This window comes from Lissotriton helveticus, chromosome 2_2 (genome assembly GCF_964261635.1).
Source record: "Lissotriton helveticus chromosome 2_2, aLisHel1.1, whole genome shotgun sequence".
Classification (NCBI taxonomy): Eukaryota; Metazoa; Chordata; class Amphibia; order Caudata; family Salamandridae; genus Lissotriton; species Lissotriton helveticus.
In genome coordinates this window covers 297,584,465-297,599,279 of record NC_136060.1, presented here as the reverse complement: position 1 = coordinate 297,599,279, position 14,815 = coordinate 297,584,465, and the positions used below count along the sequence as shown (strand labels likewise).

Below are 14,815 nucleotides of genomic sequence, written 5' to 3'. Positions count from 1 at the left end.
TAAACTAAGAGGCAAGTAAGTAGTTATGTAAACCTTGAGGCCCAGGTTTACCAAGATTTTGCACCGGATTCACTGTTTATTTGGCACAGACCTGATGCACAGGCCATTTTTGGCATTTAGTAAGCCACGCAGAGTTGATTTTCATGGCTTTGCGTGGTTCAGTAAATACAAAATAAAGCACTGCTTTGCATTACTTTGCATTGAGTAGGCGTTACATAGGTGGAGCATGGACATTCACACGAATCCAGCCACGTATTTTGACGCAAACCCAGATTTACATAGACTTGTAAACATAGGTTAGAGCCAAAATGGCGTACCTACTCGACAGAGGAGTAACAAGGAAAAATGTCTTTATTTCTCCTTGTTACTTCCTCTTTCTGTGTGTACTGCATTTTAGAGCTCACATAGAAAGAGGAATATGACTCTAAGGATTGCTTTTGTGCAATAAGGTATCTCTTCCTGCGACAAAGAGCACCTGCAACCAACTATTTACTACAGATTTATTAGGAGGGTGTAACAACCCGCTTGAAGCTACGCCCGTGCAAACATCTCACTACTGCACATTTTCTGTGCATCTCCTGACGTGGCACAATGTTCTCTCCAGTACTAAAGGGCTCTGGCGCTTAGTTTTCGATCTCTGCAACTAACTATTCTGAAGCCATCAGCGGCTTTAGATACAGCGATACTTCACACAACGGGAAGGTTAAGAGGGGAGGGAGGGGTGGAACAAGGAGGCAAACTTGACAGCTGAATCTGTTCAGAGTGCTCCTAGACCTGACTTTCTCCCCACTTGTTTTACTCTTTAGGAAAGCCCAGCTAGCTGCGAAAAGATGGCCTGCCAAGACGCGATGGTGTGGACACAGAAGCGCCGAATGATAGCTGTGGTGTTTGCCGTGATGTGTTTATCTGGTGTCGGGGTGCTCGCCTTTCCTCACGCCGGAAACCACCACGCCGAACAGTGGCATGGTGACGGGACCACTCTAAACCTGCCCGAAATTATTCTGGGCAGGTGTTATGAATACATCACAATGAAAAACCCTGGAGTCGGGTGAGTACCACCGCGGGACTGAGGGAAGAGCAGACCCTAGAGACTATTCATCAGGGTTCTGACGCTATCCTCCGTACAGGATGACGATAACAATAACGATGACAATGTTTTATGTATTGCACCCCAGACCACACTGCTGCAATTTCTAGGCACTCTGTATGAGCCAGTTTATATCAATTGTGCAAAGGGAGACAATATAGAGCAAATGGACTTCTGCATAGTGCTTCCTGCTTGCCTAACACATAAACCCCAAATACAAGTTGGTTGGAATTTTCCGAGCTCTGCCTACACCCTGTTTGTGCAACGATAGGAATTCCGAGTTGGAAGGGATTTACCACATTTGTTAATTACCGGGTGTACGAAATATCTCAACCTTAGTTTAATTGTGGCAGGTCAAATCTGGCGGAATTGAGCAGGTTTAAGGTGTACAGTATATACTGCACCGTGCGGATTTTGGGGCTGTAAGTATCAAAATTCGTATATTATTGCGCCAAAACTTGTGATGGGTGTTAGCTATCATACCCAATAAATCAATAAAAAATTTCATTGCACATATACATTATTTAAAAGCCAAAACGTCGATTATTTAGCCTGTGCAATTATTTATGTAATGTGGACCGGAGTAAAAATGATTTGCTGATTTAATGTTGCATCAGTGGCAGTCTCTGACTCACTCATGTGCCTGCAGTTCACTGGTGGCACATTTTGAACTGACCAGTTATGTCCTTGTCTCTCATTTCTCTGTGTGGCTCAGTGGGAATACCATCTCGAGATTGCTTTTAGGGTGCTGCCAAAAGTTCTCACTTGTTTCGGATGCCACTGGAGATAGCACATCAGTTGCAGCTCATCCAAGGAATGCTCCTAGTTCTTCTCAGAGCAGTCACATGCCCCCCAAAAAATACCACCCAAATTTATGGAGAGCCCATTTGAAGGCGCTTCAATACTGGTGAGGCTGAAGTCCAATGGTATCTCAGTTCCCAATGGAGCGTCAATATCTCAAGGAACTCTTGGAAGTTCTGGCACTAGGTAAAGCCCAGAGGACCTGATTCACAAAGGTAACTTAGACTTTTGAATGATTTACACTTTGGAGTAAGTTTACTACTTTTCTGGAATCCCCAAACTCCCAGTGTAAATCTACTACAAAACTGTAACTTACATTTCTCCATCTCATGAATGTAGCAATTGGCTAACTCTTGTATGGGTGGGTGATGTTCCTCTCTAAACCCTCTCTGATGGTTTCTACCCCCTTACTCTTTCCTAATCCCATCCCTCAATGGAGAAAGTGTGCCTCCTTTTATAGCCCTCTTCTCTGTCCCACACAAATTTGCAACTAAAATGTACACTTGCAACTGTGGAGACTCCCCAGCCAGAGCACAGAACTCTGCACACATAAGTATAGGTAATTGCAAGGTCTAAACTTAGCATGATGTTTGTGAATAGTACATAGTAGCATGGTTTGTAGTACTACTAAGCACACTAAAAATTGGAGTTTGTGAAGGAGACCTAGAGTAGGGAAACGCCCAGTCATCCTTCAGTTCAAAGGAGTGCACAGTGCTTTAGGGAGCAATGGGAGACCTTCTGGAGCATGGATGGGTCCTCTGCACCAGGGCTGTTCACTGTAGATGGTGGGTAAATGTAGTCTGAAATGCAACTCTACTGACTCTCCTGGGCCAGATAGGATTGCTGTGGCAACCAGGAACGCCTAGACAGGGACAGGATGGGACATGCCCGCCACGGTTAGTTCACAGGATCTCACCGCGTTCTTTATTACTAATCTTCCTGTGGGCACCACCGTGTGGATGTCTGTGACATCCTGTCTCAGGTGACAGCACAACCGGAGACAGTAAGCCTTTTCATAAGATGGGTTTATTCTATGCATGCGCCTCACCCACAGCCTCTCATTGACTGTTTAGAACATCAATGCTAGTTCATATCTCAACATTCTGATAATGCATCACTGGTCTTGAGGTCCTTCAGACACCAAATATCTTAGGAGAGAGGAGTTGGCCTAACTGCTAGGACGGTCGACCTCGAATCAGGGGAACCAGGTTCGATTCTCGGCAATGACGCTGAACATCCTGTGATTCTGGTAAATCACTTAATCTTCCCGTGCCTAACAAAAATGAATGTCCGCATGTACCGCAACTGCTGCTATGTAAAGCGCTCTGATACCCAATACCTTCTGGTCAAGTTTGTGCTACATAAAACTCAGTAAAATAAAAAAATATTGCTTTTCAAACACAACAGTGAAACTATAAAACATCTTACAATTAAATTAATATTTTACATGAAGTCTTTAAGATATTCTAGTTTTTATTTTGGTGTGAAGTTAAGAAACTTATTATGCCAAAAAAGAAAAGTATTATTCAAAATCTTTAAGATATTCTGGTGTACTTTTTGTTCTGAATCGGGGTCTCCAACCTATTCTTTAATAGGAGCTACATTTATGTTCTATAAAACTCATCAAGAGCTACCAATATTATTATTGTTGTAATAGTGACCGCATAAGAAAAAAATTACATTATTGACTACTATTTGCAAGGTTCAGTTATCAACTCAGTGCATTAGTCAGGGTCGCTAACCGTAATGTATAAAGGGCTCTGTCAACATGGAATGCCTCTACCTGGGTAATACACACTCAATTGTGTATATGTATATTAATTCAACTAAGTAAGATATTCTAATTTAATAGCCCGGGCTCTACGCAGGAGAGCTACTTACAGGTAACTGGGGAGCTACCAGTAGCTCATGAGCTTCTCATTGGAGAAGCCTGCCTTATATGTAAACTTTTCCACCAAAAGCATGCGATCAGATTTTGAATCATATCTCATTCCCCACAAAAAAAAATCGTGCCAATAGCCCACCTGACACCTAATGTTTCTTTCTCAATCAAACAGTAATTTAATTCAACACCATTTACACTACTAGAGGCTAAAGCTATACTTCTTCTTTACCATCCTTCAATTTCAACAAAGCAGCACCTGGTCCTTACTTACTGGCATTTGGGACCAACACACATTCCTGTCATGGTATAAAAGTTTGCAAACTGGGTCCATTCTGTAATCCTTCTTAATCAAGCCAAACTCCTCATCACTCTGTTGTGTCCAATGGAGAAGCCTGCCTTATATGTAAACTTTTCCACCAAAAGCATGCGATCAGATTTTGAATCATGTCTTATTCCCCACAAAAAAAGAAAGAAAAAACGTAATCCTGTAATCCTTCTGAATCAAGTCAAGCTCCTCATCACTCTGTTGTGTCTCATTGCAAAAGCCTGCCTTATATGTAAACTTTTCCAACAAAAGCATGCAATCAGATTTTAAATCATATCTCTTTCCCCACAAAAAACAAAAAAAACAAAAAAACGTGCCAATAGCCCACCTGACACCTAATGTCTCTTTCTCAATCAAACGGTAATTTAATTCAACACCATTTACACTACTAGATGCTAAAGCTATACTTCTTTCTTTACCATCTTTCAATTTCAACAAAGCAGCACCTGGTCCTTGCTTACTGGCATTTGGGACCAAAACACATTCCTGTCATAGTATAAAAGTTTGCAAACTGGGTCCATTCTGTAATCCTTTTTAATCAAGTCAAACTCCTCATCACTCTGTTCTGTCCAACCCAATACCGTTTTCTTTTTTTCTCAATTCCCTGGTAGATTGAGTCTTCACTGCCAAATTCTCCACAAAGCAAGCATAGTATTCTACCATGCCATTGAGGGAAAGTACCTCCTTTTATTTGAAGAAACTTCAAAATTTTTGATGACATCCACCGGTTCCTTTTTTTAGATGAACCCCTTCTCCACTCATTTCATAGCCCCCAACTGACTGTTTGAACCCTCAAGGCCACTTCATATCTCATCATTCTAATAATGCATCACTGCCCTTACTATAAAAATCTTAGGGCTAAGTGGATGGTGCCATTATGTAGACTGGTAGGACCGGAGCATTACCCGGAGATTACGAGAATATTAGCCACTGATAGACGTATGGTGGTCGTATTTAGTTTGGCCGGATTCTAATATGCAATATGGATAAAATGTTATTACATAGTTTTTCAAATATCTGGTAGTCTAACTAGGGACCATTTTATAGACTTTTCAAGTCTCTATTGTTTTTAACTAATGCTGTAATTTGTATTTTCTTTTATATTCTTAACTATTGCTGCATATTGTATTTTGTATGCTACCTCTATTACTTGTACTGTTCATACAGCACTTCACACTTTACAAGATCTCTGTGGTCGAAAGTAAAGTATTTGATGATGGAAAAAAACAATTATGCATCACTGGCCTCGATGGACTTGAGAGACCGCAATGTCGTCTTCTCTCAGCGAAACTCCCACTACTGGGCTTGTACATGGCAGCCTCTTCTTGCAAAGTAATCTACAGGGCCCCTCTCTCAGAAGCAAGGTAGGCTCCTCATCTAAGGTAGATTCTCATCTCCTTGGGTGGAACTTCCAAGGTGATATCCTTGCTTCTATCTCTGATACCAGCTATGGTTCTCAGATGTTTCTCCAGACATCAGTCAGTCCTAGAATACGCCCTTTATGTTTCAGTCTGAATTTATACCCTGCCGCTGTCTTCTCATCAACAGGAAGGACACGTGAGGCTGTCAGTCTCCTGCTTATAGAAATCCAAAAACATGGGTATAAGAAGAAGTGTAGCTTCCCACTTCATATTTGCCAGCCTTTTGGAAGCAAAACCTTTTGGGGAGAAAAAGACAGGACATGGCAAAAGGCAATATGTGCTCTTGTAAAGAAACCTCTGTCACCAGTCCTCCCACACCATATAGCAACATTTGAGGCTGTCACCTGAAATGAACAAAAGAGCAGGACATGTCGACATGCTATGCCTGGACTTCGAAAGAGACCATCATTGTGCCCAGTTTGCCCATACGAATTATCAGTCGGATGGGGAGGAGGTAACAGCTGAAAGGAACAAAATAGTAATACCTGCATTTTTAAAGAGGCCACAGTCACCAGTCGTTCCACAACACATATCAACCTAATGGGGGTAAGAGCAGGAAGGAACAAAAGAGTAGGGTATGGCAAGAGGATATCCATGTACTTTAATGGAGGTTGCAATCTCCAGTTCTCTCACACAGCCTATCAACCTAATGGGGATAACACATGAAGGGAGCAAAAGAAACTGGCATGACAAAGGGCTACCTCTGAAGTTCTAAAGATGCTACCGGTGTGAGTCCTCTCACATCCTAATTGTATTCCACTGTCCCCACAATCATTGATTATATACACGTTCTAATACATCCTTCTTTGCATGTATTGCACCACACACATATGCAGTATCCAGATAGGGAAGAGGTGTGGTGCAGCAGCCAGGGCAGCTGACTCCGGAACACGGGGGCTCACGGTTCGATTGCCAGCGACAGGTTAGCCCAGCACCTTGTTACTCTTGGCAATGGCTTGCCCAATCTTCCCCCCCCCCCCAGCACAGCAACACCTCACCTGAGGTAGCTGCACGCTTTAAAATGCTGGTATTATTATTATTATTTATTATACCTCGAATTCCCAAATGCCAAAGTCTGAACAGACAAATTACACAGACGAGGCCAGTACATCACTCTGCCCATAACAGAAAAAAGTGTAATCCTTATCTTATAATTCAATGCTGCCACTACTGTTAATCTATCCTAATCAGGGGGACTGACTGTTGTAATACTCACTATGAAAGGTACGCATGGCACACTCTTTCAAGCCCCAGAGCCCCATTCTGCTTCACAGACATTACTACAGCAGAGTTCAGCACACACAAACAATTGTTGTCTGTGTCAAGGCCAAAAATACTTCATGGCTAATTCAAGGCAGTGGTGCACGGCAGCAAAGTTAAGTAGGGGCTCCTTCATGTCCTTTATGTCCTAACAACTTTACAGAACAGTATATGTGTCCTGCCCCAAATGATTTCTGTTCAGGTATTCTTGTACTGACAGGAAAACTTTGGAAGGGCATCCGTTGGACAGGGGAAGATTCTCTGCTTCCTAGTGGTGCATCTGCTTGTCTTCATTACCTTGATGGTGTAATTTCAAACCCTTTTGTTTTGTTCAGAAAGGCACCAAAACCCTGCTGTCTGTTGCACTTACCTCGCCCCTGAATGTAGGGAGGAAATGGTGGTGCAGTGCACATAAATGTCTGCATAAATTACGGAGGGAACTGTGTCAGGTTAGGGGAGTCAGGGTTGTGCCAGGGAATAAAGTCTGCATGACTGGTCATACATTTCCTCTTCTTCCTCCCATATGTCCTCTTCTACACACCTACATAGATACATATAATTACTGTGAGGAAATATAATGTTTTATATGGCGTGGTTTTATGACCGCAAACCCATCTTGAATTCAGTCAGGCTCGTTTGGAAACCTCATCTCAACTCTGGGTAGCTGTGGCTTTGAGCAGTCTGGCTTAAACAAAGGAACTAATGTAAACAAATACAGCACCAAAACAATTGAAGAAAAAAAAAACACAACTCTAAAGAAATCCAAAGTCAATTTATAAAAATATATTGTATTTATATGAATTAATAGACACTACAGAAGGGTTCCAGATATATAAGTGCTTGCAGAAACAATCAATCACAACTTTTCACTTAGCCACAAACAAAACCGGCAAGTTTAACTAATTTTACAGTTAGAAACATTTTAAAGAAAATTTGTTTACAAGATGAATGAGGTACTTAGAGTTACTTTGGGCGACCAATTCTGTCAGGGAGCATGTTAGGAGAACAACTAAACAGTTACCTTCACCAGAAAACAGTCTCCAATCCTGTTCCAGCATTAATGGCAACTTACCTTTGGATTGGTCCAGATGCAGGGGATGCAGGAGGATGAGGATGCTCAAGGATGCTGCGGTTGTCGTTCCAGTGATGGTGGGGGGCAGCCACGGCCCGTGGAGGGAGTTCAGTGGGGCAGGCAGGCGGGGGAGGGGCAGGGTGGGGGGTGATAAACACCGGAATATGGATGATTGCAGGTAAGTAAACAATTAAATTAATAAAATGAATTTCGTTTCGTGCCCTGCATCGCAAAATGTGATGCAGGGCGCGCTACGAAATTAATTTTATTAATTTAATTGTTTACTTACCTGCAATCATCCATATTCCGGTGTTTATCACCTCCCCACCCTGCCCCTCCCCCGCCTATCTGCTCCGCCGGAACTCCCTCCACAGGCCGCAGCTGGGTGGGGAGGGGGGTTCCTGGGGCATCTGATCAATCCACAAACATGGTGGGGTGACTTTGCCCACGGAGGTCGATGTCCCTTCAAATCCAGTGGGAGTCCATCCAAAGATCAATCCCTACTGGTCTATGGGGTTCCATTGGCAATGAAACCAGCGGTTCCCTTCCACGGGCAGTAACTTACCTTCTGGGCTGTAATTTGGCAGTTAGATGTGATCTGATGATGTGCGGATCTTGGCTACCAACACCCTAAGGCAGGCTTATCAGTTTGTGTGGACCGGGTGCTGGTAAAGGAAATCAGCCAGATGACTCATGGAGTTCATTCTTCAGTCTGGGGCTCAAGGGGGACTTCTCCACAAGCAGGATTCCACAGGCATAGTCTTTTCTGTGCTAGCCCAGGGGGCAACAGGTGCAGTCCAGACTACGGTGCAGCTTATCTTGCAGGTCAAGGTCAGTAGGGCAGTCATTCTATGGTCCTCTTGTCCAGCATAGACAAGATCTGACGATTGGGAGCCAGGGATGCCATATTTTTGCCCAGAAAGTGCCCTCAGGGATGTCGCAAGTTGTAAACACAGTGGTCCCAAACAAGGACAATAGAGTTTGAAAAATAAATATAGAACCAGAATCAGCACTATATTTTAAGCTGTCCAGTCAGACAGATATACTTGTAATTCGTAAAATAGACCCATAAAACAATAAATTGGGACACAAGCCTGCGTCCTACTAGGTGTATATACAGTATATACGTAAAACTGAAAAACAAACATGAAAGCCCAGGCAGAGCGACTTGCTTGCATGTTATACATTTGATTAGTGCAAGCAGAGATATGGTGAGACACCATTACGCATGAATGATGTACAATGAGAAAGTGTTTACGGTGTTGCTGTCACTAGCCAATGACAACTTCCTGTGAAGTGTGGCATGTGGCTGTCCCAGAGTGCTCTATTCTGGAGACCCCAAAGATGGCTGAACCCTTCTCTCAGTATATGGAGCTTGGTATCCCTTCCTAGAGGTGTGGCTACTTGGGTGTTACACTCCCATCCCAAAAAATGTTTTGGCAACTTGTTTCCTCTTCTCTGATCCTGATTCCAGCCCATCTCCCTGAACTAAAGAGCAGCCCCTTTCGTGTGTGTTTGGCATTTGCCCTTCAAAGGCTGCTTACCCTGGTAGTTGTTCACATCTCTCTACAGTAGAAATTACAATTTAAGGTTTTTACTGTTAGGGCATGTAAAAATGCATGTCCTACTCTTTAATGTACTGCACCCTGTCATAGGGCGTGAAAGGCCTACCTTAGGAGTGACATATTTATTGAAGAGGACGGTTTGGGATTTTCCATTTTATTAAAAGGCTAATTCGAATTAGCAGTTTCCCAATTGCCCTCCCTGTCTGCAGTGGCAAGCTGGGTGGCACGTTTTACTTTGTCACACTTGTGATGGCACAACAAGTGCTGCAGTCCATGAGAGACACTATAACTAACAGGCCCTGGGTACCCTTATATACTAGGGACTTGTAAGTAAGTTACCTTACATCAATTGGGTATAAGCATATCAACCATATACCCATATAAGAGTTAGAGGACATGCACAGAGTCCCAATTAGCAGGGATGAGGGCATTTCATAGTCATTATTGTGTCAATCAATATTTTACATATGATGTTCTGACATTTAAGTTTAACCTGCAGTAATGGAAATAGGTACTTCAGGAGGCCTTATAATGTGAATGCATCACACACCAAAAACGAATTATGAGGAAACAGACTTTTGCAGATTCACCCCCATTTTTTTACCCATTGTTCCATCAGGTCAGGGTTTTCTAATATTAAATACAATTGGGCAGTAATTGTCTAAACCTTATTTAGGCTTTGTATTTCAATAAGACAATATTTTCATAATGGTATTCTGGCACCATACCACTTTGTCAATCTGTTTAAATGAGTATTTTAGGCTTTTTATTTTTTGTTGTAGACAGATTACCTTGCCTGACCGGCATGTTGCTGGGACCCCTTCATCTAGTTTTGGCGTGTTGAACATTTAGAAACGGAGTATTTGAATAGAAGCAGACACAGCCTCTAAATAACCGGGTCCAGGGCACCTGGATTTTGTCCCGCTGTGCATGAGTCTCACTAGTTCATTGAAGATACTGTTAAATCCGGTTCTAGGAATGGACCATCGAAATATAAACGCAGACAGCTTTTTAATAAACGGGTCCTGGCTATCTAGATCCTTTACCGACTTATCATTAGCGGTTTCTCCTTGAGGGCGTCGGGGCTCTGCCCCCTTTACTTTAGCTGGCACTGGTCAAAAAAGCAAACTGTTGTGTTTCACTGTTTTGTGTTAGAGACACAGTGAACACACACAGCCTAAAAATGCATGATTAGTTTCTGCTTTTTTTTCAGAGTCGGGGGTGCGCACACACTACCTGCGGATGATTCATTCTGCAGCGAGGCTGATGCTGAGTGGCAAAGTCTACAGCTTTTGCCGGGCTGACGATCTCACTGCCCTGGGGCTTGTGATGTCATCAGTTCGGCAAAAGCATGGACTTGCGAACCAGTTTCCACCCCCTGATGCCGTGGGGATGAAATCAGCCCTGGGCATTTTGCAGTGAAGCCCTGTAATCCCAGGGCTTCACCCGCCCTTTCCCAACTCATCACTGTGACGAGTTGGGAAAGGGTGGGGTTGAGGCTGTAAACAGACTGAAAGCTGAGAAATCGAGTCTGCGCAGACTCTAGATGGCTGCTTCCAGTGTGTCACACATGGGTTTGAGCAGCCAGAAACCAACTTGTGGTCGGACCCAGGCCTCAAAATGAGCAGGCGAGTTTTGTTGTTTCCGGTATTTGTTTTATTATTGTTTAAAAAAAAAGTTTCTTTCATTGTGGCCTCACATGACATCTACCCCTTTTCACACTCTCTTCTTCCCCCCACATTCCTGCGCCTGTTGAAAAATGATGAGTCCCCCCCCCTGTAGTGTAGTTCCTATATTCCCAATAGGCTCTGCATTGGAATAACATAAACAATAGTTTAGACGTAGGACTGAGGTCGACTAGGTCTCTACTGAATATGTTAGACTTAATTATGAATGCCAGCTAGCTCAGAGGTCACTAGAAACTTTCTCGAGTGAACAAGGAGGTATTAGCTTCCCTGAATAGACAAGACATGACAACTTTGCACCCTCCAGAACAAGGAGTATATCTCCAGAGTCGTGTGAAAACAATAGACAGCTATTTCACTCAGTCAATCGTGCATGCTTAGTTTCACCAGAGTGCAGAGAAATAGAGAGACGGGCGTTTTCAATAAAAGTTGTTATTTATTGAGCAGTCCTCTTTCTCGTGCAAGAGAAGTGAATTGCCACAATTGCAATACTTGTTATAAAGTAAAGTGCGTACAGTAAAAGGAGTATTATGAAATAATACTGTAAAAGCATTGATATGGTTTCTGAGCCATATGATACTTAAAACGGATAAAATATATACATACATAAAATCATTGACTAAACATACTCAACTGGTGCTTTTAAGATACACCTACCCCGGTGTACCTAACCTAAGCCTAGTACGTGGGAAGGAGTAAGTGAGCTACAGTTTAAGTTAAGTTAGTTTTTGCCAAGAATCTGCATCAAGAATTCTCTTAAGGATCTAATCAGCTCCGTACCTTGGTTTATAGAATGAAGGAGGTCTTGTATCTCGTTGTCAGGACTCGATCTCCCAGAAACCCGCAAGGGTGACTGGAAACACTGGAGCTGGATTTCTCGGCAGGAGAAAAGACAGCGTCTCTCTCAGTGCGTCAATGGGAGGGTCGGCTTCCTTCGGCTCTCGCATCAGCTGGGCTTCGGGCAAGTAGATAGCCGCTCTGATCCAAACCACCATGTGTTTGCTTAAGGCAACGTTGGTATATTTATACCTGAAAGGTGCCGTGTTTGACGTAAGGTAGGACATAAGACGTCACTAAGAACTTACAGTTCTTTCTGGACTCCAGGAGTTCTTGCACAAATCAAAACAAAAGCAGGGGGAATTCCCGGGCTGCTGGAGGCTTGGTTTGTTTAAAGAACGCGTTGTACTTTCTAGGAGTCTATGGGAGTAGCCTTGCCGTATTTGGACTGCATTGGCTATGACTAAATATGGATATGATTCTTATGCCTTTATAAGGATATGATTTGTTATAACCACATAAGGGCATGAATCGAGAATATTTAAATAGGGTCCTAGATACGTTCACAACACCCACTCCACGTATTATGTCAATCATTACTAAAATACTAAGCAATAGTAAACATATAACGAAGCATGTGTTTTCCTACCCACCCCAAAATACATAAAATGCATTTGAAATGGTATATGGTATATACACGAAAATGAGTATTTGTACTGTACGGTTTTCAAGCAGTGGTATCATTTAGATAATGTATACATAAATATTGGCTGAATGAATTGTGAAAATTATATTTATGAAATGGCTCTTAATACAGAAAAGAAGGTCGAGACCATTTCATCACATATTTATACAATACTGTACATGTGCTAGAGGCCGAATCAGAATATTGTCTCTAGAGTTTCAAAATAGAAGTTCTGTTCTCTAAGAATAGTTCTACTTTAAGCAGAGTACCATGTGCCAAAAAAAGTAAATATTTTGGAAATGGAAAAATAATTTTGTTTTCAGGGGAAAAAATAGTTCCAAATATTTTCAGTAGTTTTGTTTATGAAAAACTGAAGGCCGAATTCAGAGTTCAGGGAACGCTGTGTGCTCGTTGTTTTAAAAGTTATTCTCGTTGTTAGGAGAGAACATCATATCAGACAGGCTTACGAAAAATTGGTCTACAACAGTAGGTGAAAGTTCGACCAAGTTCGAAAAAGCTGCAATAGTGCATATGTGAGAATCATTGCCATCATCGATGTCGGGATCAGCAATACTCACAGAAGGTTGTACCTGTGTGGTGCTGCTTTCATCTCGTACTTCACCGCCACCTAATCGTAATGGTGAAGTCTCAACGAATGCCGTCATCAGAATGGGTAGCCGCTGGGGACAACACATTGCATGAGCCATTACCGAACCAAGCAAAGTATCGATATCCATAGGTACTGCTGATGGTAGTGTAAGACAGATGTCCAACACGCATTCTTCTCCGCATAGCAGACATCGAAGCACAGGTAAGATGCAATCTTGCCAGATTGGTCTGAATGAAAGAAACCAGGTAGTACTCAGATCTCTTAGCCGGGCAAAGCTGAGGACTTTAGTGATCCGTTCTCTGTAACGTATGGCCAGCATCGTTTCTTCCATTGTAGACTGAGTTTTGTCTGTTGCTTGGCTTGCCATATCGAAGCAGAAGGATCAAAAATAAAATTCCTGCTACGAGTCCCAAAAGAAGAGGCAGTCCGCCAAATACAGAATGGACAAAATTCGGGAAGATGCCCAGAACTGTTTCGAAGGGTGCTAACAGTCCAGAAAAAATGGTCTTAAATACATGTGCGATGCCACAGGTATCAGACATGTTTAAAATTTGACCTAACATTTCTACGAAATGTACGGGGCAATTTGTTGATAATAGGGAATGTATTTCTGCCGCTGTCCTTGCAACTTGCAGATCATACGTCTCTTTGGACGAGGTTAAAGGCACAGTTGTTTGTAAAAGAATAGACTTCATTCTGCTTAAAGTATCAATTCGAATAGAAGAGATATTCAAAGAAGGCCAGATTGCTGCCTCCATGTCTGGTTTACTGTTTGGATACAATACTTGCAAATGACCCTGGAAGTGACGAGAAAGGCTTTTCCTGGCATCATGCCACAACAGCTGTGGTCACTTAATATAACATAGCTACCGTTGGAAAGTTGTCTGAAAAAAGGCTCTATCTGTGTTGCAGTTGTGCCGTGCAGGTGACATGAAAGGTTATTTGATGAACCTTTGCAGGCTCCATGCAAGTTAATACCTTGACACAGGAGTGTACCGCTTAGTGAATTTTTACATTTGTTTCCACTAAGAAGTACCTCTTTTTTCCCTTCACTATAACATTTTTTTTTTGGAGTTCAACACTGCTTTATTGCATCATTTGAAATAAAGTACACAGCTTTGCGTGCCCACAACCCGGAGGCCGGCAGCGTGATGCAACCATCGTAACACAGCCTTTTAACCGGCATCCCGGAGGCCCGGTGGCGAGGTGTACACCTCCGGTATTGTGGAGCACTTGAAGGAGGAGCAGCAGCAGAACAGTGTTATCAAGATTTACATGTAGTACCATAACAGCAAACAGAACTCCCCAACATCGAAAAATAAAACTAAGAGGCAATTCATTCTCCCTTGGAAAAGTAAAAGGTGTCTAGTCGGTAAGGCAGCCCAGTTAGGCAGAGTCATGCATGTCGCCGTAGTCGCAGCCCCGTTTACCCACCAGGCAACCTGCACGGTCACTGACATCTACATGTGTGGTGGTGCACATTGTGGCGAGGTAGAGATAAGGCATGTGTATGCGGCAGATGCGGTGGATAGTAGTTAGGTCCAGTCAGGTGGGGGAAACAGCAGCCCCCGAATGGGGGGACCCCAACATCAGACATCGTATGGAATAAGGATGTAAGGTCAATAGCCCCCCGTCTCTGGGA

The 14,815-nt window shown here is 42.8% G+C and overlaps 1 protein-coding gene across 1 annotated transcript in view; it reads left to right on the top strand.

The window, feature by feature from the left end:
• The window catches only part of LOC144821805 (ADP-ribosyl cyclase/cyclic ADP-ribose hydrolase 1-like), a 212,759-nt gene that overhangs the window by 17,359 nt on the left and 180,585 nt on the right, over positions 1–14,815 (top strand). The window contains exon 2 of the mRNA XM_078678980.1: positions 807–1,048. Within this exon, the coding sequence (XP_078535106.1) occupies positions 831–1,048 (218 nt within the window). The 5' untranslated portion in view covers positions 807–830. The remainder of the gene's footprint in view (positions 1–806; positions 1,049–14,815) is intronic.